At 35.8% G+C, this 13,352-nt stretch overlaps 1 protein-coding gene across 3 annotated transcripts in view; it reads left to right on the forward strand.

Annotated features, from left to right (window-relative positions):
- Window positions 1-13,352, forward strand: part of RBM26 (RNA binding motif protein 26) — a 56,115-nt gene that overhangs the window by 2,510 nt on the left and 40,253 nt on the right. For all 3 annotated transcript variants that reach the window (XM_032678059.1, XM_032678060.1, XM_032678061.1), the window contains exons 2-5: window positions 10,353-10,471; window positions 11,178-11,314; window positions 12,174-12,262; window positions 12,837-13,048. In XM_032678059.1, the coding sequence (XP_032533950.1) occupies window positions 10,353-10,471; window positions 11,178-11,314; window positions 12,174-12,262; window positions 12,837-13,048 (557 nt within the window). The remainder of the gene's footprint in view (window positions 1-10,352; window positions 10,472-11,177; window positions 11,315-12,173; window positions 12,263-12,836; window positions 13,049-13,352) is intronic.

The raw sequence follows: 13,352 nt of genomic DNA on the forward strand, positions 1-13,352 counted from the left end.
GCCAGCTGTTTTTGTCTAGTGGCGCTTTCTGTAACCTTTAGCTGCAAGATATGCTGCTTAATTTCCTAGCTAGATTAAGGAAGACACTACTGTATTAGATCATTATGGAGGTGGTGTCTGTGTACTTTTAAGGGAGAAGTGCATTTAAGAAGAAACGTAACTAAATTCTCTGCACACAGATATAGACCTGTAACTATGTGCCATTTATGTAGAACTGAGTAGTTAGAACATGATATACCTTCCAAGTTGCCCTTTTCAAGCAGCTATCATTTTTTAATTAGGATATATAGCTTATTCCAAAGACCATAAAATATGTACTTCTGAAACATAATGTTTCAGATTAGAATATAGAAGTAACCATAAAAATTGTTTCATTTTATTATTTAAACTGTCTTAAAAATGCTGGCTTTTTAGTGTAATGAAACAAGTGTGTTACATAATTGTGTGGACTGGACGTCATTTGATTGTTGGATTACTTGCATGTGGAGCCTCTGGGAAACTGTCCATAGACAAGAAGGGAGGAGAAGGGTGATGGAGGGTTTAAGATTTGGAATTTTTTGTTAATGGTGGGTTGTTGGGTTTGTTTGTTTGTTTTGGACTGCTCTAATGCCTGTGGCAAAGCCTTGGTGATCATCCATACAAAGAGGCCTTATCTGAGTTTTGTCTTGTTGCAGTGAGGCAGAAACTGCAAAAGCTACCATGCTGGAGCATTTGCAGTCCAGCTCTGCTTGAGGGGTGATGGGTCTCTAGTAACTTACTACAGCTCTCCAAGGAGAGGCTTCTTTTTTAGTTTTGGAAATAAGTCTTTGAGCAGCTCCACTGAGTGCCCAGAGAATTACTAAATATACATACAGAACCATTGCAGATCCAGCTATGTAAATGCAGTACCAGCGTAAACAAAGCAGGAAGAGGCTTTTTTTGTGCTGTGGCTACTCTGTGTTTTACTAGAACTATCTTTCGTGTTTGACTCCAGTCAGCTCCGTAAAGAAGGCATTTGTCACCAGTTGTCCTCGTTGCTTGCAGACAGCAGCATGCTTAGTTTTTAGTGTTACACACTTTCTTGTCCATGGCATGGTTTCTGTCAAGCGTTGGAAAATAATGTTAGACTTGGAATATAACCATATGCCTGTCACCTCTTATTTCTGTACTAACAAGGCACTCACTGAGCCCTATCTACTGTGATGGGTTTCTTTTTTGCAAGTCCATTCCAGATACTATATAAACAGTGTACATAGTCCTTGCTGGAATATCAGGTTCTGGTTTGGCAAAGTTCCAAGTAGAGGTCTTGTCAGTTTTTTTTTTCTTGAATTTGTTTGAATCTCTACTTGTGAAAAACCTACCTCTTGTACTAATGCTGCACTCACCCATTTTGCTTTTAAGACATTGCAATGTTCTCCCCCTTGCCCTAATTCTCTACAATGGAAAATTTTCTTGGTTTTAATTACTTTGTGTAAAATAAATTTAATGAAAATCTTTCTGTGGCCCACTGAATTTTATTTTCAATTTGATTAAGGCTCCCATATCTAATTTTTTTCACTTCACTGTATTTACAGGCTTGTTCCTCTGCTAAATCAAACTTGCAAGGAAGATGAAATAATATCTACAACAACTCTTATGCAGTATTTAGGCATACCTTATTGAAATGGAAAGGTTTTGTGCATTGGTTAATTCTGGAGGCGAACATGGTGTTGTAACTACTTATGTCAGATGAAATAAAATCAAAATTGTTTAAAGACTATTTTGAATATATTTATCATTGGAATATTTTATGGTAAACAATCAGTGTTCTCTGGTGTTCAGTTATGGCTTCACTATTCTATTTTTGTTTGTCATACTTTTCAACCCTTATTTTTTGGCTTCACGCAGGTGCTGAAGAAAGGTAGCAAATAAAAAAGGTTTAATAGTGGTGTAAGGAATATGCTAATAATCCAAGACATCGAAAGAATAGAAAAAAGTTAAAACGAAAACCCTGTCATTCCTTTCCACCAACATGTGGCACACCATCCTCCCAGTAACACTTATTGACCCATCAGGAAGTTTCTCTTATTTCCCGTGAAACTTCCCAAGAAATTCAAAAGCAGTAGATGTTTCTCTTCATTTCACTTCCTTTGTTAACACTTTGCATGAAGCTATTTATAACTAAGATAAATAAAGCATAAATACCCGTCACTGGTATGTCACTTTTAACACTAGTTATTTTTCTACATGTGTTATATGAAACTTGATAGTCTGTTCACCTCATTTATGTAGAGCTGCTGTGTTTGAGAAATCGAGATTCCTAGATTAAAGTGCTGGTGCTGCTAAACTTCTGTGTAAAAATACTATGTCAGAAATAAAATATTGGTATTTCAAGGTATAGTTGAAAGCAGAAAATACAATGGAGAAAATTATTCCTGTTACAGGAACTCCTTCTTGTTCTTACAGTGAACATCAGCAGTGAGGTGGAACCCCTTGACTGCATTGCAAGTCATGAGATACTGTGATGAGTTTTGTGTTCTGCATTGAATGCGTGTTGGGCAGCCAGCAAGCTGACAGCTGTTCTGCCTCTCAAGAGCTGTCTTGAATCTGGGGGTGGCATTTTAGGCTGCAGCTGTATGAAAGTGTCAGATCTGATTGTCATGTAATTTAGAGCTGTTTCAACGACATCTGTAATTTACGTAGCAGCATTGGAGGCTGTTGCATTCCTTGATGTATTTCTATTACATTAAGTACCATTAGAGGGTTAATGACAGTGAGCATCCTAAGAGTGGTCCTTCTCAGCTGCAGTAGTGCTTCAAGATAAAAGATGGATCTTGCTGAATGAGTCTGTCATTCATTTTATTTACTGAACGCTGTAGCTTTTTATAGATTTTTTTTTAGTAGCAACACAACAGAGTGGTACAACTGCCTAAATTAGACAAGCTGCACTGCCCAATACGCAATGTGCATCTTTCTGCACCCACTCAGCCCTGAAAGTACAAGGCATTTCTCTCAGCCTTTAAACACGGCCGTGTCCACTTTGACTGATATCAAGAACTGAGCAGTATTTTAGTAACTAATCTTCAGGCAACAAAACCAGACTCTAAATTTAGGTTATTAATTCTCTGGGTCAGAGTATGATAAATAACATGCTTCTACATGTAATTTCTTTTACAGCAAAACCATTCACTGCCTGGAGGACTTCAGACATGGTCTTGAGGTTTCAGTGTATTGTGGTAGTTTAAATTTGTCAAGGAACTAGTTTCAGGACTTGCAGCACCTCTTTGGTTTGTACATTAATTTTAAAACTGAAGAAAAAAAATCCCCGTAGTTTTTACTATCTTAAAGTTGTGTGTGCATACTAGCTGTGTCCAGAATGAAGTCTCAATTGAGAGTCTTTGCATTAACTTGAAATAAAGAGGATGAAATATATCCGAAATGGACAAGTAGTGTTTTCACTACAAGGAAACTTTTTGAAAGTTTCTTTTCTGTCTTCAGTCTTCTCCTTCTTCCAAGTAGCTTTTATCACCTAAGTGAATAACTGTGTTCATTTTGTGGAAACTATCAGGTTTACAATTTAACAACTACAGCATGGGAATTTTTTTTCCATAGTGCTTCCCTTTGCCTCCCCTAGCTCCCCCCCCAAATTGTAAAAAGGTTACATAATGTATAGATAAATACTGCTTTTGTGTATTTCCCTTGGGGAATTTGCATACATTTTCCAGATATTTTCACCAGAGGGTAGACTTTAGAATACTAGATTTTTTTCGTAGAAGAGACATGTAGAAAATTGGGAATTAGGTTATATATTGCCCAAAAGCTTAAAAATATCAAATTCATTTTCTGTGTAATGGTTGAGTTGTTGTCTAATAACTGTAAAATTTAATCAGCAGTTTGTTTTGTTATGCCACTGAAATTTTTAGCAAAATAAAGGATTATCCTACTGTTAAACTGGCTTCTCTAGTGTTTGCTACAGCTCCATAGTACCAGACCTGTACCAAATACTGTAGATACTACTTTTTAAAAAATGACCAGAAGTAATTACTCCTGTAAGGCCCCAATTCAAAGTGGCCAGTTCACTTATTAAGAGCAGACTTAAAGGTTAAATTGCAGCATGAGAAACTTTATAGCACTGGAAGTGTGTTTTTTCTGAGAGGAAAATATCTGGGCTTAGATATATCCGATGTTTCCTCAAACTAATTATTTAATACATTATAACACTTCAGCTTTGTATATATGTAGGAAGCCTAGAGTATGTCTGTTTACTCATTCTGTGCTTTGTCATGTTAACAAACATTTGAGGAAGGTAAAGGAGCAGGATAGGCAATATTAGTAAGCTATTTATATGTGAATTTTTCAGGTATATTATAAACTTCACAGCTATCATTCTTGAGTCTACTTGATGTTTTATAGTTCCTTGTATTTCTTCTTCTTTCTCTTGGTTTAAGAATTCATCACGTGGTGGGGTGTTTTGGTTTGGGGGGGGGGTTGGGGTTTTTTGTTTGGTGTTGGGGTTTTTTTTGTTTGTTTGTGGTTTTTTTGCTGTGGATCTGAGCATTCAAACAGGAGTTATAAGGACCTTATATTCAATATTTGCTTGGTGGAGAGTTCAGAGCCCTGTTGGGGAGGCATGCCCAAATGTCTCACTTGATAGTGGAATATTTAATCCACCAGGCTTTCAGATCGCTCTTCCCTTTTCGTACCTTTTACATTAAAATTACTTGGACAGCATGCTTTGTCTTTCATTTCAATATGTTTTTGTACTGATGGTGAAACATTCTTGGGCGCTAACCTGGCAAAATATGTCCTCAGCATACTGTATTAAAAGTTTGTCTTTATTCTCTCTTAAGGAGTGAGAGATGCTTCTATTCACTGTCCTTTAAAATTGCTCTTCTGCAATATTTATGTGCAAAGGTATTTTTTTAGTTTAGCTTATCTGCCTTTTAAAATTACTTTTAGGAAAGTCTTTCAGTATAAGCTCTGTGCTAAAAAGGGCTTTTGTATGTACAGCTACACCAGTCACATGTTTTTGCAAACACCTTTAGTTTGTATTCCACATACACTACATTTCTAAGTTAAGACTGATGTCTGTAATTGCGTGGTGATTATAAAAGTCAAAGTGCGTTGTCAGAAAATATTTTATATTTTAAAATATGTAAATCTGAGTATTGGAAATGGATAGATTGAGAAGTGTTTAATGAATTGTGAAGCATATAAGTGAGAAGAAGAGACTGTATAGAGGTGAGTTCTCTTCAGCCAAATTACTTTCCCCTTCTCAAATATTCATTATTAAAATATTTAAGGCTTAAAGTTACTTTAACAGTTACAGCTTTTCTCTTCTGGTTTATCTTCTTTATTTGAAATGGTAATTTCATATAATGACTGCAAAACTGGATGAGATCAGAAAAAAAGGATTTTGAACTTTTCTGTGAGCTTTGTTGCAGTTGTGAACTCTTTGTCCTGTGATTGAGCAAGATATTTAGTTGGGTATTACTTTCCATTTTGAAGCTTTTATCTACTGCATAGCAGTTTGAGGTATTCATATAATTCTCTGAAGAGCATGTAGAGATCTAGCAGGAGAATTCTTCTGTCTTAAATATTGTTTATTAAAGCAGGATTGCATGAGCAATCTCCCTTGTTTAATAGACACTATGTATTCTCTGAGAGAGTAGAGACTTTGCGAAAAAGCATTACCAGAGATAAAAACATTTAACTCTAATGTACTAGTTACAATCGTATATATTTAGAAGAAAACATGCAAGAAAACATGTTATGGTGTTTAATTGTAGCACACACTGGGATGTACTTGCTGCAGTGGAAATTAATTCAGATTACTTGTGCCAGCTGGTGTTTGTTTGTTTGTTAAAGAAAACATGAAAGTGAAAACAGGAGGAGAAATATGATTACAGATGCTTATTAGTGCTTGCAGCACATGGCTACAAAATGTTGAGGGGATGGAGAATTGGGAGTCAAGGTTGGGAAATACTGTCATTTCAGTGCATGTGAATGTTTTCCTAGTAGCCAGATTTTAGCATAAGAATGAATTTTATGTATCAACTTCTGTCACACTTTATATGCACAGATTGCATTTCTGCTCAGGACTGTGTTGTACCACACCATGTTCAAGTTGAGCTATGGATTCAAACCTGTATTTAACAATTGAAAATATGTATCATTCAGTGAGCACTAGAATCAAAATATAAATTTACTTTTAGTTTTGAATGCAACTTAAAAGTATTTGAAATGCGTTGGTGGTATTCTCATTTTTCTGAGTTGTCAATTAAGGACTTTATTAATCTTATAATATGCAAAAATATAGTAAGATATATACTGTATGATAAATCCTTGTGCTAAACAGTATATTTTGCTGCCATCAGCATGGGTGCCTTTCCTATTTTCTTTAATGTCACATTACTTGTTACAAAACAATGTGGACTATAAGAACATAAAAGGCAAGACAAAAAGGTTTAGAATAACTGATATAGCTAGCTCAAAAGGAGTGAAAAATCCACATATGCACAACACAGATAAAGCAAGTATATTGCATATTATTCACATACAAAGGCTGCTATTCTGTAAGAAAATACTGTCAGCTAGAGAACATAAGAACTTGTTTATCAGAAAAACTCAAAGCCTCTGTAATCCAACCAGCAGATTTTTCACTAAACCAGTGGATGGAGAATTTATACACCATACTTAAGAGTTCAGTTTGAATGAAAAAATAGAAAGGAATTGCATTTAAAAAAAGCAACTCTCCCCCAAACAAAATCATCAAAGATCCAGAACTCTAATAGCTATAAAAACCAGAAATTTTCAGGCAGACCTCCTGTATTCACAGTTTAAATTTCTTTTTTACTTCGTGAGACCAGTTACTCCTCTTTTCCACAGCTTGAAGTTTCTAGCAATTTAATTTTAGCATCATCTGGAAAAAGGGCATTTTATGAGAGTTTGAAAAGGAGTGAAGGTCAGATTATACCTTTGCTAGGTCTATCTAAAATACTATTTCCAGAAACAGGCATGGCCTTCACAGAAGTGTGGAGAAGACAGATCAATTGTTTGTGGGTTTTTTCAAGCTTTGAACAACATATATGGAAGAGGAGACTTCTGTTTCAAGTTAGTACTTAAAAAAGGAAGTCAGCCTATGTCTGTGTAAAGATCATTTTCAGTTTAATTTTAAAAAGTAAAAAGAAAGCATGTTAAATCATACTGTTGATCTACAAAAGCATCTTCTCCATGTCAGCCTACCACAAAATGCATTGTATTCATTATTGCTTAATTAGTATCAATTTGAAGTTAGTATTTAAAAAAAAGGTATTTGTTGAATAGCCAAAATAAATATACAATTTTAACTTGAAAGCATGTAAGTTCTTCCTGTTGTAGAAATTTCCCTCTATACATTGAAGAGTAATAGTAGAATTCAGGACAATTGTTTTTAACTGTTCATATGTGGTTGTCTTGCATACAGAGTGACAAATGCTAAGACACTGCCAAGGGAGAAGGTGATCATGTATTTTGGTAATGAAAAGTACATTTTTAGTGAGGATATTTTCTTGAGACTATCTTGGAGTTGGGTGGATGGAATTCAGGTCCTGGGATGGACAGTATTGCTGAGGTTTTCAAAGTCGTCATGGCAGGGAGGGTCGAAAGCACTAATTGTTCATTATTTTTAAACAGTTTTTGTTTGTTTGTGGTTTGGAGTTTTGTTTGTTGGTTTTGTTGGGGTTTGGGGTTTTTTTGGAGGACTGGGGGTATAGCAGGTTTTGGTTGTCTGTCTTTGGGGGTGGGGGTGGTGATTTGTGGTTTGGGTTTTTTTGTTACATGTTTTGGAGTCTAGGTGGCTTTCCAGAGAAGATTTTCCATTTTCTATCCTGCTCATGAGAGAGGAATTGCTTTCAACTGAATATGAGGTTGTCATATAGTCAATACTGTAGGAGCTTATTGCAGTAACTAAAAGCAGGTGTTTTTACTTTCTGGACTGACTCTTGGGTTTTTTCTTGTTTGTTTTTTTTTCCGTTTCCCCCCCACACTAAATTTTGAGTGCACGTGTCATTTAAATAAGTTGTAACACATTTTTTACAGTGACAGCTGACTGTATTATCAGATGAGAACTAAATTCGTGAAAATTGAAATAAAAAAAAATTCAGCTTATAATGTTTTATCTGATTTTTGTGGAGAATAGAAAGGTGAAGAAAAACTGAGGATAATCACATGAAAATAGTTGCCTTTCAAAAAATTGTTTTCCTGTTATGATGAAAACGGCACACTAATTTTCCAAGGCATGATTCAGCTTGAAACTGGGAGAGTACTGAAAATCTCCTGAAGTGCCATTGAAGTTGCATGAAAGAGCAGTAAAAAAAGTTAATAATTTTGCAAATTCAAGGGTTGAAAAGTTTTGAAATGTTGGTCTTAGGGCCTACTGGGGGCTGTACTGAATGAGAACCCTCATTGTGGCCTGTGGTGAAAACTGTTCAGCACTGGGCTTTTGGATAATCTGCTTGTCTGGTGTGCTCAGGTGCTTGTAGCATTAAAGAGTCCCTGCAGTCGTTCTGCTCTCACTGTGGAAGGTTATGTGCCTGCTTCTGAGATGACTTGTGAGAGCTTGGACAGCATTTTCTTCTGGATAAAGAATTGTTAAATCTGAATGGGGCAAACCAGATGTAAAAAATTTCTGACGAATTTTCAGTCAGTGTGCAGTCTGGTTTTTTATTAACAGTATATATTTTCATTTTGTTCGTTCAGTGTGCGTGGGTTCTTTTGGAATGTAGACTGTGAACTCCCATGTCCTGTATCTATAAATAATGCAGACTAATACAGAATACTGTGGTACATCCCCTAGCATCTCAAGTATCTTTTACAGCATGAAATTCTACTACTGCCTGCTTTCTAGAGGATGCTGAATTACGTTTTAAGCTGTGACCTTTAACTTCAGGGCACTGTGCTGGGCCCAGGCTATCCATAAGATCTCCTGAGAATGGATGCTGACAGATCAGCTTCCTTTGCTTAGTGGATATGTTTGCGGGGGGATGTTGCTTGCTGTGCAGGAGACAAGTTTCTTTGGGGAGGGGCGTTAAGTGGTGCGGTATGGTGATGGATCTGATTTCTTCCAGTGTCCAAAATACATGTAATTTCAATGATCAACATTTGGATTGATAATTAAGATCCAGCATTTAAATTTTGTTTACTGTGGAAGGGATTTGGAACTTCTGTGTTATGCCTTCATTGTGACTGTTGGACTTCTATGCTAGAACAGTATTTGTGTAATATTCATATTCAGTGCAACTCCCTGACCACAGATTAATTTTGCCTATTTCTTGGTTATTTTTGCTAGAGAGAATGTACAGTTAGGATGCATCATTGTATTTTTTTTCCTCTAGTAGTTCTTTAAAATATTAGTACTAACTTTGATTACCACCCAGATAAGCTAGCTGTCTGTCTCACACAACTGATGTGCATCCATTAAATCCTGCCTGGTATTGTGGGGCCTGAAATCTTCCTTTGGTTTATGCTAAATAAAGACATTCGGTGGTTTCAGACCAGTGTCTCACCATTTCATTATTTACTGTCTTTGAATTATGAAACATGAAATGGTTTTCTGCAGTAGTCTCACTTGCTTTGGCAGGTTTTACTCTAAAGCACCACTACGAAGTTCATTGTAGATTACTATTTGTGAAACAATATAAAAAATACGCCAGTTATATTAAATGATGCTCTACTGAATGTGGATGTATGGCTTACTCTGTTGTAAGTTCTTTGTTCATGTGCACGAGTCCATCAGCTTCAGCACTGAAGTACTCTGTACTTAATTTTAGATTGAATTCAGATGCCAAATGGATAATGATCCCTTAATTTCCCTTTATTTTCAGAAACCTCTTAGGGAGGTTTCTGTGATAATATATGAATTTGGGATTTTGAAACTGAGTTTTTTCAGTTAATCTGCTCTTTATGGTGTTCATATGTAAGTAATAATAAGATTCTCCAGAGGTATATTTGAGTCTCTCTTGAGAGACTGATTCCCCCCCCATTAACGGTCACTCAGTATTACATTTGGGATTAGTGATTCCATCTTTGGGAAATTATGGAAGTGTTTTTTGTCTTTGTAATTGTTTTTAATACTGTTAGGCAGTTGATACTGTTTCATTCTAAATAGTTCATTCTAGTTTGCTCTCGTGTTCTCTGTGCAGTATTGTCAGGAAATATTCTAGGCAGTTGTTCTCTTGAAAAGTGATACTTAGCAATCTTATGTATCTGGATTCTGTTTTGAAAAACACCCCTGAGTATTTTTCAATTACTTTGTTAGGAAGTGGTTTTGCCCTGTGTATGTATTGGTCATACCAGTTTCAGATATTATTTCTGTAATTAATTGCCTTTTTTTCTTCTAATTAATCTATTTGCAGATGTGATGCCGATCCATCTGCCCTGGCCAAATATGTCCTGGCTTTGGTAAAGAAGGATAAAAGTGAAAAGGAACTGAAGGCATTATGTGTTGATCAGCTGGATGTATTTCTTCAGAAAGGTATGGGCTTTGTCTTAAGAATTAAGTTAAAATTCTGTCTTGTTCAATTCATTCAAACAATCTTTTACCATGAAATTGTGCATTGACCTCTTTATTAGCTTTGTTCCATCGAAGAATGTAATTCAGTTTTCATGAAGCAATTACAAAAAAAACTCAGGTGTATGGCTCATTATGCATAGATTAGGTGTATGTTTTGTGTCTGTTAGTAATCATAGAGGCATAGAATGGTTTGGGTTGAAAGGGACCATAAAGATCATCCAATTCCAACCCTCCTGCCATGGGCAGAGGTGCCACCCACTAGACCAGGTTGCTCAGGGCCTTGTCTAACCAGGCTTTGAATGCTTCCAGGAATGGGGTATTCACAACTTCTTTGGGCAAGTGTTGAATTTCTGTATATATATTCCAGAAATATTCTTCCAGATGTTTTTTTAAGAAACATTAAATAAGTCAAGAATTGAAAACTTTTGTGAAACATTGTCATTGTTGACATGTTTCTTGACTTGATAAATGTCCTTTTTAAATATAACATTAGGAACAGAGTATTTAAGGAAAATACTCTTCATTGTTTTAACTTTTTACTGAATGCTGGTTTTGGTTGGTTGGGTTTTTTGTTTTTTTCTTTCATTATTCATTTATTTATGTATTGTTAGAGCAAGTGTTATTCGTGGTTTTGGATAATGGATATTTGTATGCTCCTTACTTGTAGAAACTCAGATATTTGTGGAAAAACTGTTTGATGCTGTGAATACAAAAAGCTACCTACCTCCACCAGAACAGCCATCGTCAGGAAGCCTGAAAGTAGAATTTTTTCAGCACCAAGAAAAAGAGACAAAAAAAGAAGAGGTGGGCACTGATTTTAATTTAAATGTACATAATTTTTTTCTCATTCATGTAATTTGCTTATGTGTTTCAGCTTCATAATGTGTACTTATTTATTACTAATAGTTCCACAAATTACATGACAGCATTAAAATATGTCAGAAGATTTGTGCTTGGCACATTGAACACTGCTACATAGTTTTTCTCAACAGAAGTGGGTGCTTCAAAGGTAAACCAAGTGGTTTCGACTAGCAAAGGTGAATGAAGGTACTGAGTAGTGTAGGAGTTGCAGTACAACCTAGATTAGTTCTCTGCTCAAGATTGCTGTTGTAGTTATGGTGCCCTTTAATTCACTATAAATCCAGGCTGCCGTTCTAAATGGCAATCCTCATTCCTTCAGCTGCTTGATCCAGGTAGCATCCTTCCGTCACAGTTGTGTATGTTGTTCACTGAGCCAGAAGAGTAGGTTTGTGCTTTTCAACAGCAGCCTAGGTTTGCCTACATGGAACTGTGTAAGTGTGAACTGAACCAGATAACCTGATGGTGAAGAAAAGACTTTGCTGTCAATTTTTGGATATCCCATCCCAAAACATTAATAAGGTTTTTTGTCCACCTGTAGCAAAAGCAGGTGTATTTTCATTGCAACACTATAAGGATGAATTATTCTACTTTATTTTCTCCCAAGCAGTACTTTGAATATTCCTAGAAATTGAAATCTAATACATTATGAAGATTCTTTAATTATATTAAATGGTAAATGTTTCATTTTAGTGTTACTGTTGAATTTGCTCAACATTTTGAGTTTTTGGGTTTAGTAGGCTGTGCAGAACTCTGGGTTTTAGTATACTTGTGTTTTGATCTAATGTATATGCTTTGAATTCAGATAGTTAAAGAGGAAGAGCGAGAGAAGAAGTTCTCTAGAAGATTAAATCACAGTCCTCCTCAGTCAAGTTCTCGTTACAGAGATACCAGGTAATAAATTTTGCTTAATCCTTTGTATGATATTAGTAGTCAGATGAGTTTGGATTTTTATGATGTTACTAAATTAAATGTTTTCTTTCTCTATTGTCACCTGATAAGCCCAAAAAGAAGACTTTTATTGCTCTTATGCATATGTAGTTAAATGGCGAGTATATAAGTGACAGTGTAACCTGTCTCTTGAGTTGTGCACAGCTGTCACGTTTGAGTTTTATAATTCATTTTGATATTACATTTGTGGTTTATGTTACAGTACTTACTCTGCTTGGTACTGAGCTTGAATTTTAATTTAGAAGCCTTCCCTTCGATAACTCTTGGTGTTTTCAGTTTGGGGAAGATGCAGTATTGGGCAGAAACAGAAATTTATATGTGTTTTAAAAATCTTATGGGTGGTAAAATGAATAAACCAAATTAATTTTAAAATTCTTCTGAGACGAAGGGAATAGCCATAGTTAGATACAATTTGTAGCTTTTCTCTAATTTTGCATTGCCATTTCTTGAAGCTTTTAATGGTAGTTAAGATTTAAAATTACAGCTTCATAATTCTCATAATTAATTTCATGTTTAGAAGCCGGGATGAAAGGAAAAAAGATGAACGTTCTCGGAAGAGAGATTATGACAGAAATCCTCCCAGAAGAGATTCCTATAGGGATCGATATAACAGACGAAGAGGGAGGAGTCGGAGCTACAGCAGGAGTAGAAGCAGAAGTTGGAGCAAAGAGAGATTGCGGGACCGTGATCGAGACCGGAGCAGAAGCCGGAGCAGAACACGAAGCAGAGGTACCAACAGTTGGTCTCTAAAATACGGTGAATGTTTCCTACAAAATTTAGACACTAAACTTAAAAACTGTGTTGAAGATGTACTAGAATTTCCTCTATCGTTCTTGTTTCTTTATTCAAATTTAACTGAAGAAATGAGGCTTATGAGATAGTGTTCTCAGGGCTTGTTTTCCTCTCTTTCTCTCCATTCTTCTTTAATACCTTTGTATTGAGATGACTATGCTGGACATTTTTAAGCATTGTCATAAGAGAGGCAGAAAAATCCCATGTAATTTCATTTCATTTAATGTTAGGGAGGGGCTGA

This window comes from Chiroxiphia lanceolata, chromosome 2, assembly GCF_009829145.1.
Source record: "Chiroxiphia lanceolata isolate bChiLan1 chromosome 2, bChiLan1.pri, whole genome shotgun sequence".
NCBI lineage: Eukaryota > Metazoa > Chordata > Aves > Passeriformes > Pipridae > Chiroxiphia > Chiroxiphia lanceolata.